This window comes from Schistocerca americana, chromosome 4 (assembly GCF_021461395.2).
Source record: "Schistocerca americana isolate TAMUIC-IGC-003095 chromosome 4, iqSchAmer2.1, whole genome shotgun sequence".
NCBI lineage: Eukaryota > Metazoa > Arthropoda > Insecta > Orthoptera > Acrididae > Schistocerca > Schistocerca americana.
In genome coordinates this window covers 385,257,290-385,270,230 of record NC_060122.1, presented here as the reverse complement: position 1 = coordinate 385,270,230, position 12,941 = coordinate 385,257,290, and the positions used below count along the sequence as shown (strand labels likewise).

At 38.8% G+C, this 12,941-nt stretch overlaps 1 protein-coding gene across 1 annotated transcript in view; it reads left to right on the top strand.

The window, feature by feature from the left end:
- The window catches only part of LOC124613973 (methyl farnesoate epoxidase-like), a 226,593-nt gene that overhangs the window by 104,328 nt on the left and 109,324 nt on the right, over positions 1 to 12,941 (top strand). The window contains exon 5 of the mRNA XM_047142761.1: positions 8,995 to 9,115. Within this exon, the coding sequence (XP_046998717.1) occupies positions 8,995 to 9,115 (121 nt within the window). The remainder of the gene's footprint in view (positions 1 to 8,994; positions 9,116 to 12,941) is intronic.

The following is a 12,941-nucleotide window of genomic DNA, read 5'->3' as shown; positions in this document are numbered from 1 at the left end:
GATCAGCCAGAAAACCTGAGTTTTTGTTGCAATGATTCAAAGGAGTCAAATATCTAAGTAGCCTTGATTTGACTAGTAGTTACTGGCAGTTAATGCTAGAAGAGAATAGTAGAAAGTATACAGCATTTCTTAATAATGGTAGAAGTTACTAATTTCAGAGAATGCCCTTTGGCCTCTCGATTTCTTCAGCGGCTTTTATGAGAGCACTGGATAAAGTTTTAGGCGAAGAGTTGTTGAAACACGTAACGCTTTAAGTTGACGATATCTTGATTAGCACAGCTTCATGGGAATAATATTAGGAAATTATTCATCGGATACTTGAAGCATTTAGGAAAGCTGGAGTGGCTGTTAACCTGGAAAAAAACGGAATCTGCCAAGTCGCAAATTAAATTCCATGGGCATATTATTTCGTCGCGAGGGATTGAATCGGATCCAACAAAAATGGACAAAGTAAGAAATTTTCCGTCACCTAAGTGCCGTAAGCAACTTAAGTGGTTTTTTGGTTTCCGTAATTTTTATCGTCGTTTTCTTTCTGGATGCTGCCTATCTTCTCCTGTCTTAATGGACTTGCTGAAAAAGGATTCTACATGGAAATGGACTTCTGAACATCAGGAAGCGTTTGATTCAATAAAAAACCAACTGTGTGAAGCATCTATCCTTCACCACCCTGATTTAAGTGAAAAGTTTTACCTTGGCACCCATTCAAGTGATTATGCGCTTGGCGCAGAATTATATCAATCAATTGAAGTCGATGGAGTTATTGAACATCATACTATCGCATTTGCGAGCCGCGCACTCACAAGCTGGGAGCGAAAATATACTATCGCGGCAAGAGAAGCACTTGTCATCGTTTGGAGCTTCGAAAAGTTTCGCTTTTATCTATTTGGAAGGCATACTGTCGTAGTGACAGATCACAAACCATTATTATTCTTGACGAATTGCAAATTGATGCACAATAGGTTAAACCGGTGGTCGTTAATGCTTCAGCAACACAGTTTTGGGATTCATTACATACCAGGAAAGCAGAACGTCGTACCGGATGCGCTGCCAAGGCTTTCAGAAGGACAAGATTCAGTTAATGTTGCGCATCCACGCCAGAAAGATATAAGGATTCATTTTATGCGAGGTGTTGAAGGCGAACATCATATATCCAAGATTCTGTGGAACATCAAACAGGAACAAGACGCTGACGAAATATTGAGGATGGTTAAAGAAAAATATGATGATCCGAATGCCGAGAGTAGTGGCAAGATATGTCAATATTATTTAAAACAAGATGGTATCCTTTACCGGCGAAGCAACTTGAATTCTGATCATTGGAGGCTATGTATACCCAATCATGTAGTGGATGAATTAATAAGATACGTTCACGTGAGCTATGCTCATTTTGGGCCACGTAAATGTATACTAAAATTGCAGGAGAACGTCATCTTCGATAACATGGCACGAAAAGTACGATCAATTCTAAAATCTTGCGATCTCTGTCAAAAAACTAAAGTGTCTACGATTCAGCACAAAGGTTTCATGCATAGCATTATACCTCAAAATCCTGGAAAAATATCAGCTCTTGATCTCTATGAACCGCTACCCGGATCAAAAGGGAATTTTACTCAAATTTTGGTTGTGATGGATGTCTTTTCGAAATTTGTACGCCTTTACCCACTCAGGAAAGCCAACAGTAAGATCACAATCAAGAAACTCAGGGAAGAATACTTAGTAAATACTGTCAAGCCAGAGTGCATTTTATCGGACAATGGTCGACAATTTCGGTCACACTTATGGAAAGATTTTATTAATGATGAAGACCCGCGTCCAACCCGACTGAACGTCAAATGCGTGAACTCGCACGTTTATTTCATGCACATGGTGGGAAGAAACATAAAAGATGGATAGAACGACTGACAGATTTTGAAACAGTAATTAATAGTTTGTCGCATGATTCAACGGGATTGTCGCCATGTACAGTTCTCTTTGGAAAGAAACCTGACAGCATCTTTCATGAATACATTTCCTTTCCGCAAAAGAAGGAAATTACGAAAGAGGAGCGCTTTAAAATCGCGTTGGAGACGATGGAAAAACGAGCAGAAGAATAGAAGCTGGCACATGACGAGATAGTGAAGCCCATTACGTACAAAGTCGGTGATTTACTACTTATTCGAACTCATATGAAATCATCAAGTGCAAATTAAGAGATACAAAAGTTTCATCACTACTACAGAGGACCATTCAAAATTAGAAAACTTGTTCACCCTAATTCGGTTGAAATTGAAATGGTGCAGTCCGGTCAGTATCATAGCCTACATGTAGAAAACATTGCTACTGTGAGCTAGATGCAATCAGTTTTAAGCATTTTATGCTGTCGCGTAAACATTGTGCAGTGCTTGAGTCAGAGACACGTCTATAAGCAATAATAGGAAAGCGTGGCGCGAGTGTTGTGGTTAGTACAGACTGATTGACGTGCGCGCGCAGTGTATTTTGTTTCCCCACTGCCGTAATTCCGTTTTGTGTTTGTATGTTGGCGAGTCGATATGGAGCCACCGACGTGAAGCGATGCGCGCGCAGCGCGGTCGTCACATGTTACAACTGCAGCAGAGGATGTACCAATCCCTACCAGGACCTTCGACTATAGATACTAGTAGACTGGCCTTGCTGTGCAGAAGCTATGGTGCTAGTGTGGCTCCAACATAAACCACGTGACTGTTGGCAAAACGTGGCGGGATTTCAAATCAGCGGTCTACCATCCTATGTTCGTATTGGATTTTCCCCACATTTCTCAATTGACTACCAAACGTTTCCAACAAAAACTACTTTTTTATTTGTGAAAAATTATGCCAGAACTACATTTGACTTGGATTTGTTCAAAGTACCACTTATAAAATCTAACAAATACATCGAACGCCACTCCGGTGGGCAGCGGGACGAAATTACTATAAACTATCAATTATAGTAAAATGTCGTTAAAATTCTTTTAAACAGTAAGAGTGGGCTCGTGTCAAAACTTTAAACATTGTATTCGCCACGTTTCGAGCTCTAGTCACTTATAAAAGAAAGTGGGCTATGGGAATTATGTCAACTATAGGTGTCAAAATTGTTTACTTTATGAGCAGTTCCATTTTAGAGTATCAATTTTAGGTGCGCTTCAAAGGTTCAGTTCCCACTATTTTTACAAAAGTTTAGACCTCCGAGGAATTCTAGGCTCTGTGGTTAGGTACCTTCTTCCAGACTTGGCCACAATATCATCCTAATGGTCACTGCCTGGAACTGCGCTATCTTCATCTTCTCTAACATCCACATCACTTTCCCAATCTGAATCATACTCCATAACACCATCCTCATATTTACTTTCACTCCGTGAGTCAGAATCTTCATCTAAAATTTCATTTAGAACTCTTTCTAAAGACGAGTCACGTATTCTTTTAGTCATTTCTAAGTCTTGGTGTGAACAGTAGGGAACTGCACCAGGAATGGAACCCAGCAGCAGTTAGATTGTGCGCCGCACCACGCAGAAACAGAGTGGACAGTATATGCACGGGGCTGAGTCCCGTCAACCTCTTCCTCCACATCTTCCGACCAATGCAGCCGGTCACGGGGAGGAGGGTGCCTGGGCACGCCCTCAAACTCCATAGGCGCGTCTTTTGGAGATCTGGACGCCGCCGTGGCGGAGGAAGCTGAGGAAAGGGTCAACCCAGGGTCACGCACCGACGCAAGAGTGCGCCGTGGGTGTGGGTCGTCAGATTTCCGTTTGACAGGCATTTGAGCAGCTGGCACATTACAGGTCGTGTCCATGGCCAAATCAACGTCCGTTTGATATTTTAGATGAAAGGTGAGATTCTGCAGTTTCAGAAAATAATTTTGGAGCCTAGGTTTAAACATGACAGACACTGTAAATACAAATTATAGATATACATTGTAAATAATAACTAACCTATCAAAACACTTCTACGCGAAGTGCTTCGAGCAAAGGCGCGTATGTGCAAATGGCTTAAAGTTTTTCCATTTCAGAGCCTGTATCCAAAGCTGCCTTCGGTTTTCATCCTTACGGAACCTATGAGTAGGAATGAGAAACGATTATACTTACTTCTGTAAAGGAATTATCACAGATACTTTCCAAAATGTAATATGAGTCTGACTTTACAGGCATCACTTTCAACAATTTAATTTACGTGATACTCTATTTCAAGTGTAAAAAACATATAAAAGTCACTTCAGCACATTTCAATAAACGCATCTGCACTATCATAGAAACACTTACACGTGAAATGTAATGCAATTTCCCCGACAAAACGCTGAGTACAGCCATAAGCGCAACACGAAACAACCATGTTTTACCAACATTCACGTGACTTCAGCCCAGAGATGTTCGAGCCACGAAAATGACGTCAGGGCCAGTCTATTATATTTATGGTCGAAGACCAGGACCTAGCACGCAGCGCGACTGTCGCCTGTTCCAGCGCTGCGCTAGCCTGTCAGGTTGGCGAGCTGTGTGGCACGCGAAACCATGGGATGCTGACGTCAGCGACCAGCTGATCAACAACAACAACAACAAGCTTCACGGCGCGGGAGTCGCTCTTATGACACTGTTACTAAGATTCTACCAATTTTCAGAGACAACGAGTCTACAGTCCCCAGCGGCTTCGATGCCACAGCCCTATAATTCATCGAAAGCTACGAATACGTGTGTTTTGCATCGCGTCATATAGGGTAGTGAAAAAGCAGAGTAAACAGTGAAAGTGTTATTGTTGTTGTGATGGTATATCCCCGGCGGCATCGATGCCACAGCCCAGTGCGTAGTGAACCAGCGTGTGATTTACGACTCAACATATAGGCAGGGACCTAAAGCAGAGTAATTAGATTTGAAGCGCTCGTAAAAAAAAAAAGTGTTTTACAAGGTGATTATTTGTTTATGGATTACTTTCCGAGGTATGTGCCTTTTGTCAAATTTCTTGTATTACTAACCCTGTAAACTGTGTGCCATAAATATAACAGTATCGCATTTTCAAAATATGCTGCCACTTGGAGTGTTAATTTATGTGGCGTAGTAATAGAATATTTTCCTGTGAATATTGTGTAGTAGTTAGAGTTGTCTGTTTATTATTTGTTTATTTTTTGATCACATTAATTCAGTTAGGCCTATGTTTCTATTAATTCAATACAGTGACTATCTGATCATTAGTATTTAATTAATTACAAAAAAAAATGTTCATGAACAAGCTAATAGACACTTGTTATTCGTGTATGACAGTTAGCCATACTAATTATTTGGGACGTCACAGCATTATGATTCATGTTGCTATGTTAATTCAATGACATTATGCAGTGTGCACAAGCATTTGCGATTAACCTGACTTATCTTGTTGCTAATTAGTGAGTGATTTAATGATATAATTTGATTAATGTACTGTGATTAAGTGATACTTGAATTTCTTAAGCACCATTTTCCTTACACAAATGAGAATTATTCTTAATGACTTGAGGTTCTCCATTAATAAGCAAATAGTTTTGACTAAATAATGTAATTTTACATTTTTTTTCTTTTTTGTCTTTCTATATATTTTTCTACTTTAATATTCAAATCTAATATCACTGTTACATTTTTCATATTAAAGTGTTATTTTGGTGGGGATATGTAAGGATACAGTACCCTTGTGTAGTATCGATTATGCACTATGCAGATATCATACATGGTTTAAGCACAGACTGGAGTGTAGTCAACAATGTGCGAGTGGGTAGCAGTAATCGAGTGATGGAGTCCGTGGGTGGAAGTCGGGTGTGAGAGGCTGGAGAGAGAGGTTGCTCGATAGCAAGGACTGAGATGAGTGGCAGAATGGCACACAGTGTTTGATGTTCATAAATGTTTATAAATTCAGTGATTTAATTAATAAATTCCAGCATTTAAGAAAGGAGATGTTATCATTTAGTAGTTTTCACAATAACGGAAGTGGACAACAATGAGTCTCATGGTAAGGAGGAAAGATGTATATTATGCTAAAATAATTAAAATATAACTTCACCTACAGCGTATGCGAATAATTTAGTTCAGTGTGAAACTGGGGGGAGGTTACAACGGGGATGGCTGGGAATCTTTCTTGCTGGGGGAATGGGGATAGGGAAGGTTGGTGAACTATCTCCTGCAAACTGACTAAATAAAAAATATGCAAACTGAATTTTATATATCAACAATATGTCCTCTGTAATGTAATTGACTTTGATCTGAATTTATTGTCATGTGATCCTTGTTTCTAGCAGCACAGAACAGACTAAGTCTTTTTTCCTGCTAACTCTTAAGTGGAAGAAGGGCAGGGGAAGTGGGGGTAGGGAGGGAGAAGTGGAGGAGTGGAGAGGAGGGTTGGGAGCTTCTCTCATGATGGGGAAAAGTGGCCCAGAACTGAACTGAAAAGGGGTGACAAGAAAGTGCCCCAGTACTGGCATCTCTTTTCCCAGAGGGATGGGATGAGGAAGGGGATGGGTTGGCTGTTATAAATGAATTAGCATATCAATAGGTTAAGGGGAAGGGGATAGTTTACCCCTGAATGTAATCTTCCTCCTGAATGTATGCAACCCATACAAACAAAGTGCACCACATCACATTTGCTTCACTACTATCTTGTAATGAGGATAAATGGGTTCCCAATTCGATATATTCCCAGGGAATTTCGAGTCCGGCATTCACACAACAACAAAGGAACACCACCTAAATATCTTAGCCACAAAGGGTTTCACACATACATAAACACATACATACACACACACAACACATCTGCAATTTAGTACTATTAGATATAATAGCTCAAAAACAATACTATTTTGTGTTTTTACTGATAATACTGCGCGTAATTTTAAGTTCACTCTTTAACAACTCAACCATTCTTAAGCCAGGTCATTATGTTACTTCTGTTATTTTCTGGCAGCAGACTACGAATTGTGTGAAGTTGTAAAAGATCGTAAGCAGGTCTTCCTCTTCAAAAGTGCATAGCTTTGCCGCACAACACATACTGTACATCATAGTTCTAGTCAAAAATCTGCGCTCTGTCGAATATATGACGGTGTTTGTATCACATATCACATTTGTTATAATGCATAACAAACAACACTGCTGTCTCCACTAGCATTGGCAGTAGTATCGCCCTCTCCGAAACAACACAGAACCTCACCATCACCGCATGCAGATTGCAAAATAAATGAGTGTAAGTTAAACTTACGCAAGAAATGGCACAGTACTTACATTAAACAACCATCTGTTGTTTACTTCTTCCGCTATTGTTACAGGTCGCAAAGTACAACTTTCAAGCCACTAAGTTAGCTTGAGGTTTCTGCAATACACCTTCTGTTCACTTTCTTCTTTCCTCTCTTGCGTTGTCCATTTTCTACTCAGAATTTTTGGAACAGATTTGCCTTGGATACTGTCCCATCTATTACTATTTTTCTAAATTTTGTTCCGTTTTCAGTTTCGTGCATATTTAAGCCAATTTCCACTTTGCTAAGCCGTTTGGATTTGCCTTTTAATTTTTCAGACTGCTCTACTTTCTTGTCTATCTTCTATGAGTCATTCTGTGTGACCGATATAAGATTACTTGTTTTTTACTAATTTCGTCTATTTCTTTCTTCACGGTTATATACTTCTATATTACTTATTAATTTAAATGTTACTACCATCTTTATGCCAAACCACCTCCACTAGGATATTGCCACGAACAGAAATGCAAGATTCCTGAATCTCCTCCCCCTACACTTACTCCCTGAGTATGGGACTATTTCTGTACTGTCAGCGTACTTCCTAAAATCTTCTCTACAATCTTTATTTCTTTGTTTCCTTTTATTAACTTAAAATGAGTGTTTGCCATGCTTATGTGAATTCTGGCCCATTAACTATCTGGTAAATGTAAATTTTTAGGGAACGACTTTTCAGTACAGACATCTAGTTTTTAGTAAAATACTAAGTTCAGTTTCCGTAATTTTGCCGAGATGGGTCCTTTCTCCCCTGTTTTAAGCTGAATCACTTCTCCTACCCACTTTATTTAATTCTTTAATGTTGTAATCTCTTCTAATTAAATTGCAATCCTATGCCCAGAAAGTTTAAACAGCCATTGCCAGACTGCCCCTAAAGGAGAATAAAGAAAAAGGGACCATAGTAACAATAATTCTTTCTGTGCTCTCTGTCTGAGTGTATAGCAATAAAAGAAACTGTCTATCATGCCCCTGCGTACAAGCAGATGCAGGTTAAAGGGAAGGAATGTTAGGTTTCATGTTCCTTCCGCAAAGGGATAAGTGAGACTGTCCACTAGACTTACTGGAGAAGGATGATGTAATGTATTGATTGTGGACTTGTCCCTTAATCATCCTACCAACTGCCTGAAATAATTTAGAAAATCTGATGGAAAATCCAAACAAGACTGACCGCTCGAGGCATGTAACCCCACCTCTCTGAATTCGGATCCGGTGTCACAACATATGCCCTCACTCTTTATCACACGTTTAAATCAAATTCCCACCATTGCTTTGTATTAAATACGAGAGATTTTTTGGTATAATAACATAGCGACGTCATCAAAAGGAAACAGTTTGTTGGTGAACAAAAGATTTTGAAGGTGATTGCTCACTGTACACTGGGTTACAAAACTCGCAGATGTTCCTGGAAAGGAAGTATAATTATAAGTAAAAGGAAAAAATTCTTCCATTAAATTTCTGAAAGATATTTTCTCCTTGCTCGTGTTGGTATGAATACTATCTACCCAGAGACACCTATTTATTCACTGTTGACACAAAAGTTTTCTGAGTATCGTACCGCGTCATAATGTAAACAAAGGAAAAGAAAACAGCTGTCCTGGAGAAACCAAGGTTACGGACGCGGTTGCAGTGGCATTCTTTTGGTTTCTCCAGCATAGTTTTTTTCACATTATGAAGCGGTACGACACTCAGTAAACTTTTATGTTAAGTGACTCACGTCGTAAAAACCTACACAATTATATTTAACAAAAATCCTTTACTGTTTTCCAGAAACTTATTGAAGACCACAAGGCCACATATGTTCCAGGGAAGAAGAGGGATCTCATAGATGCATATTTGTGTGAAATTGCAAAAGCTGAAGAAGCCCAAATTAATAACAGAACATTTATGGGTAAGTAATGCGCAATAAACTTTATTACACGCTTTTATTTTAAATATGATTGATCGGGTGCGTTGGATGTTACTCATCCCTGTCGGATTTTGCTCCTGCATCTATGATAAGTCTCTGCAAAGTCTTTAACTGCCTCCAAAGTTCCCTCCTCTAAGCGGATACTGACAATTACAATTATTGCAATTTCCTAAAATGGGGACCATCGCAATTACATAACATTTCTTTATTAAGGGCGAATGATGCATAAAAGAGACATACATAAGTTTTTCGAGGACGGTAAAAATGTTATACTTACAACTCTTGTTTCCATCAAAAGGTTTACATGACAAACTCACGCCGGCCGTGGTGGCCGAGCGGTTCTAGGCGCTTCAGTCTGGAACCGCGCAACTGCTACGGTCGCAAGTTCGAATCCTGCCTTGGGCATGGATGTGTGTGATGTCCTTAGGTTAGTTAGGTTTCAGTAGTTCTAAGTTCTACGGGACTGAAGACCTCAGATGTTAAGTCTCATAGTGCTCAGAGCCTTTTGAACCATTTGAGCAAACTCACGTTCGTCAGGCGTCCTAGACTGGCTCGATGAATCATGGAATGTAATCGTATGGCAAATGTCTGTAACCATTTGAAACAGTGGGTGTAACGTAGCAACCAACCTCACCGCCATTTGGTAGCTCTACGGAATCACTTTGAGAGCTTTATTCTACAACTAAGTCAACGATTTTATGTGGTTGCATAATGGTCTTGTTCATCTAGGGAGCTATGTACAGTAGTAGTAAGTCTTTGCTAATGTTCGTAGCTTTTGTCTTTCCCTGTTTTATCCGTTATTGTGTTTCGTAATTTCAATAAAGTTGTATCATTTTAAAATTTTTAGTCAGTTTGTTCGTCAAAAAATTTGTCTCGATATTTACGCGTCTTTATGTAGATTTCTATTTATTCCATAGAGTTAATTATTGGGTCCTTTGTTGTTATGTGGAGGATTTTCATCGAATTTTCGATCTGTTTCACATTGTAATTAATGTGAAAAATTCTACATAAGCCAAACAGGCAGAATTTTCAAAATTACATACCTAGATCATACCATAAACAGTGCCACAAACCTATTCACAGAATTCAAATACATACGAACAGAAAGCTACAATGTAAACCAGATCGAAAATGCGATGCAAATTTTGCACATAGCTCCAAAGGGCCCAATAAAGGGCTTTTTAGAAGAAATAGAAATCAGTATACACAGACACAAACAGCTAGACAAAATTTTTAACGTAGTACCGACTTAAAACATAAAAATTATATTCACAACTTTACTGAAACTGCAGAACACCACAATGGATAAAACATTAGCAAAGAATTTGCTGCAACCACTCAAAACTTCATAAATGAAAAAGCTAATTATGTAACCATATAAAACCGTTGACTTCGTTGTCAAATCAAGCTGTTAAACTTACGGAAAATATTAAATACCTGTTAACGAATATTGCTCAGCAACAATTTCCTGCTGAGACTTTACGTATCTTCAGTTTCGTCTGCGCTACACCTACGATTCAGAGTAGTACAAGGTATTCGACAGTGAAAGCGTTAACGATGTGTCAGGAAGAAAGTACCACGAAACATATACATAACACAGTTATTAGTTACAAATGAATACAGATGTATGCACTAACAACTGCATGTGTTTCTGAGCCTCATAATGGCCATGAAGCCGAAATAAGCTTACAGCAGTAAAACTAATACCGTAATAAAAAGTTTTTATCTAGCAGCATTTTGGGTTACTAAACATATAATGTCCGCACACGAGATCTATAACTCTGCCGGCCCAGAAGAATTCAGAATCTCTACGGGATCTAATCAACACTTCCAGCTGGAATCACGAAAGATGGAGGTGGAGTTAAGGCTTGTTGGCATTCTTCGACAGCCAATGACCGTTCACCAGTGTTCTGAACGCTCTGCATTGAATCTCGTAGCTGTTTGTTGCAAATTATCAACTCTCGTGTTAGTGGTTAAGCAAAAAATTCCATTTAAGCAAGCGAGAGACATAATATACAGGATAAACGCTTTCTTCAAACGCATAGCACGTGTATGCGAGCACCGCAACTGTCGCTTGGAGCCGGCAATAAATCAAACTCCGTCGAAGCCCCGACCTGCACGACCGAGTGGGGTAGCGCAGTGGTTACCCTACTAGACTCGTATTCGGCAGGACGACGGTTCAAACACGCATCCGGCCATCCTGTTTTGGAGTAAATTTATGTATTTCACGTCTATGTTCACAAATATTGTAGCTCCCCAGAGTACCGGTTTGGGTCAGCAATGACGATCTTCAGATTTGCGGCAAAACACAAATATAACTAGTGGATGTCTACAGCTTAAAACAATAAAATAGATCATGACGAAAAGTATTACTGAAATACATGTGAACTTATGCACTTTAAATATGACGAGGCATACCTGTTTTATAGAAAAGCATGTCGTAATGTACTGGAGCCATGGTGACATCGTCAAATGTTAAACACAAAAGCAGCACCACCGTCGTCATGCATGTATAAAATATGCTTTATGCTATAGTCATCTTGTCACCAGTGCTACTGTTAAAAACAAACTGCCGTGCAGCAGCCACAAGATGTTTGTCTCGCAAGCTGGCCAGATGTCACTACATATTCTGCAATGATGTAATTATACGATATACCATAAAAAGAAGAATACAATCAGTTGTTCACTTGCCAGGTGTTAAAGTCATTACAGTAATGAAATCCAATAAATTAAGACACGATAAAATTTTGGTTGTTAAAAAGGAAATAGATAAGCGAAAATAATTCTAATACTCTCCAGTAGCAAATTATGGACGAAAATATAAAGGCGTAAGTAATAACCAGCTTACAGAGTACACAGAATAATTTAAAAGTGACAGACACAAACAGTGAAATAAGCCCATTGAATGAAAACATGTTGTAGCAAATAACATAGGCCAACAATGGAAGAACTTTTTTGCTGAAAATACCTTATTCTTATGTTTTTTGGATGGTAAATCCAAATATGATACTTAAAAAACTGTATTAACCACCATATCTTCACATTTTACAGTTAAATATATTAAATTAAGCGATTTTTTAAAAGAATTTAACAGCTTTCATATAGTTGAAATAATTTTAAAAGGCAGTGTAATGAATGTAGATGACGTTGCTAGCACTGCTGAAAAACATTTGCTGTTGTGGTGAATTTGTGATTACAAAACACCAAAGAAACATTACAGACTACGTGAAAAAGTTTTATCTGTCATACTTTGGATCTAAACTTGGTGATCAAGATAAATCTTGGGTTCCACATAAGGTATGTTATGTGTGTGTTGAAGATCTTATAAAATGGTCCAAAAAGGAGAAAAAAGCCTTTGGATTTGATGTTCCTATAACATGGAGGCAGCCAAGAAATCATTCCAATGATTGCTACTTTTGCAGTGTTGATATTACTGGTCATAATTCGAAAAACAAGAAGGTAATAATCTACCCTAACCTTCCATCCGCCATCCGACCAGTAGGGCATGGTGCAGATTTGCCTGTTCCTGAATCACCAGATGATTTAAATTCTATTCCAACAGAAGTGTTTTCTGATGTACAATCTGATTTATATGAACCAGATGATGAATTCCATTGTAATTCAGAAATTCTAGAGCCCACATTGTTTACTCAGACCGAGCTTATCGATTTGGTTAGGGATCTGGGCTTAGCGAAAGAAAAAGCTGAATTGCTTGGCTCTAGATTAACAGAAAAGAACTTATTGACAGTTGGAACCACATATACATGTACAGAAAGAGAGAGCAGCAGTTTTCCAAGTTTTTTCAACA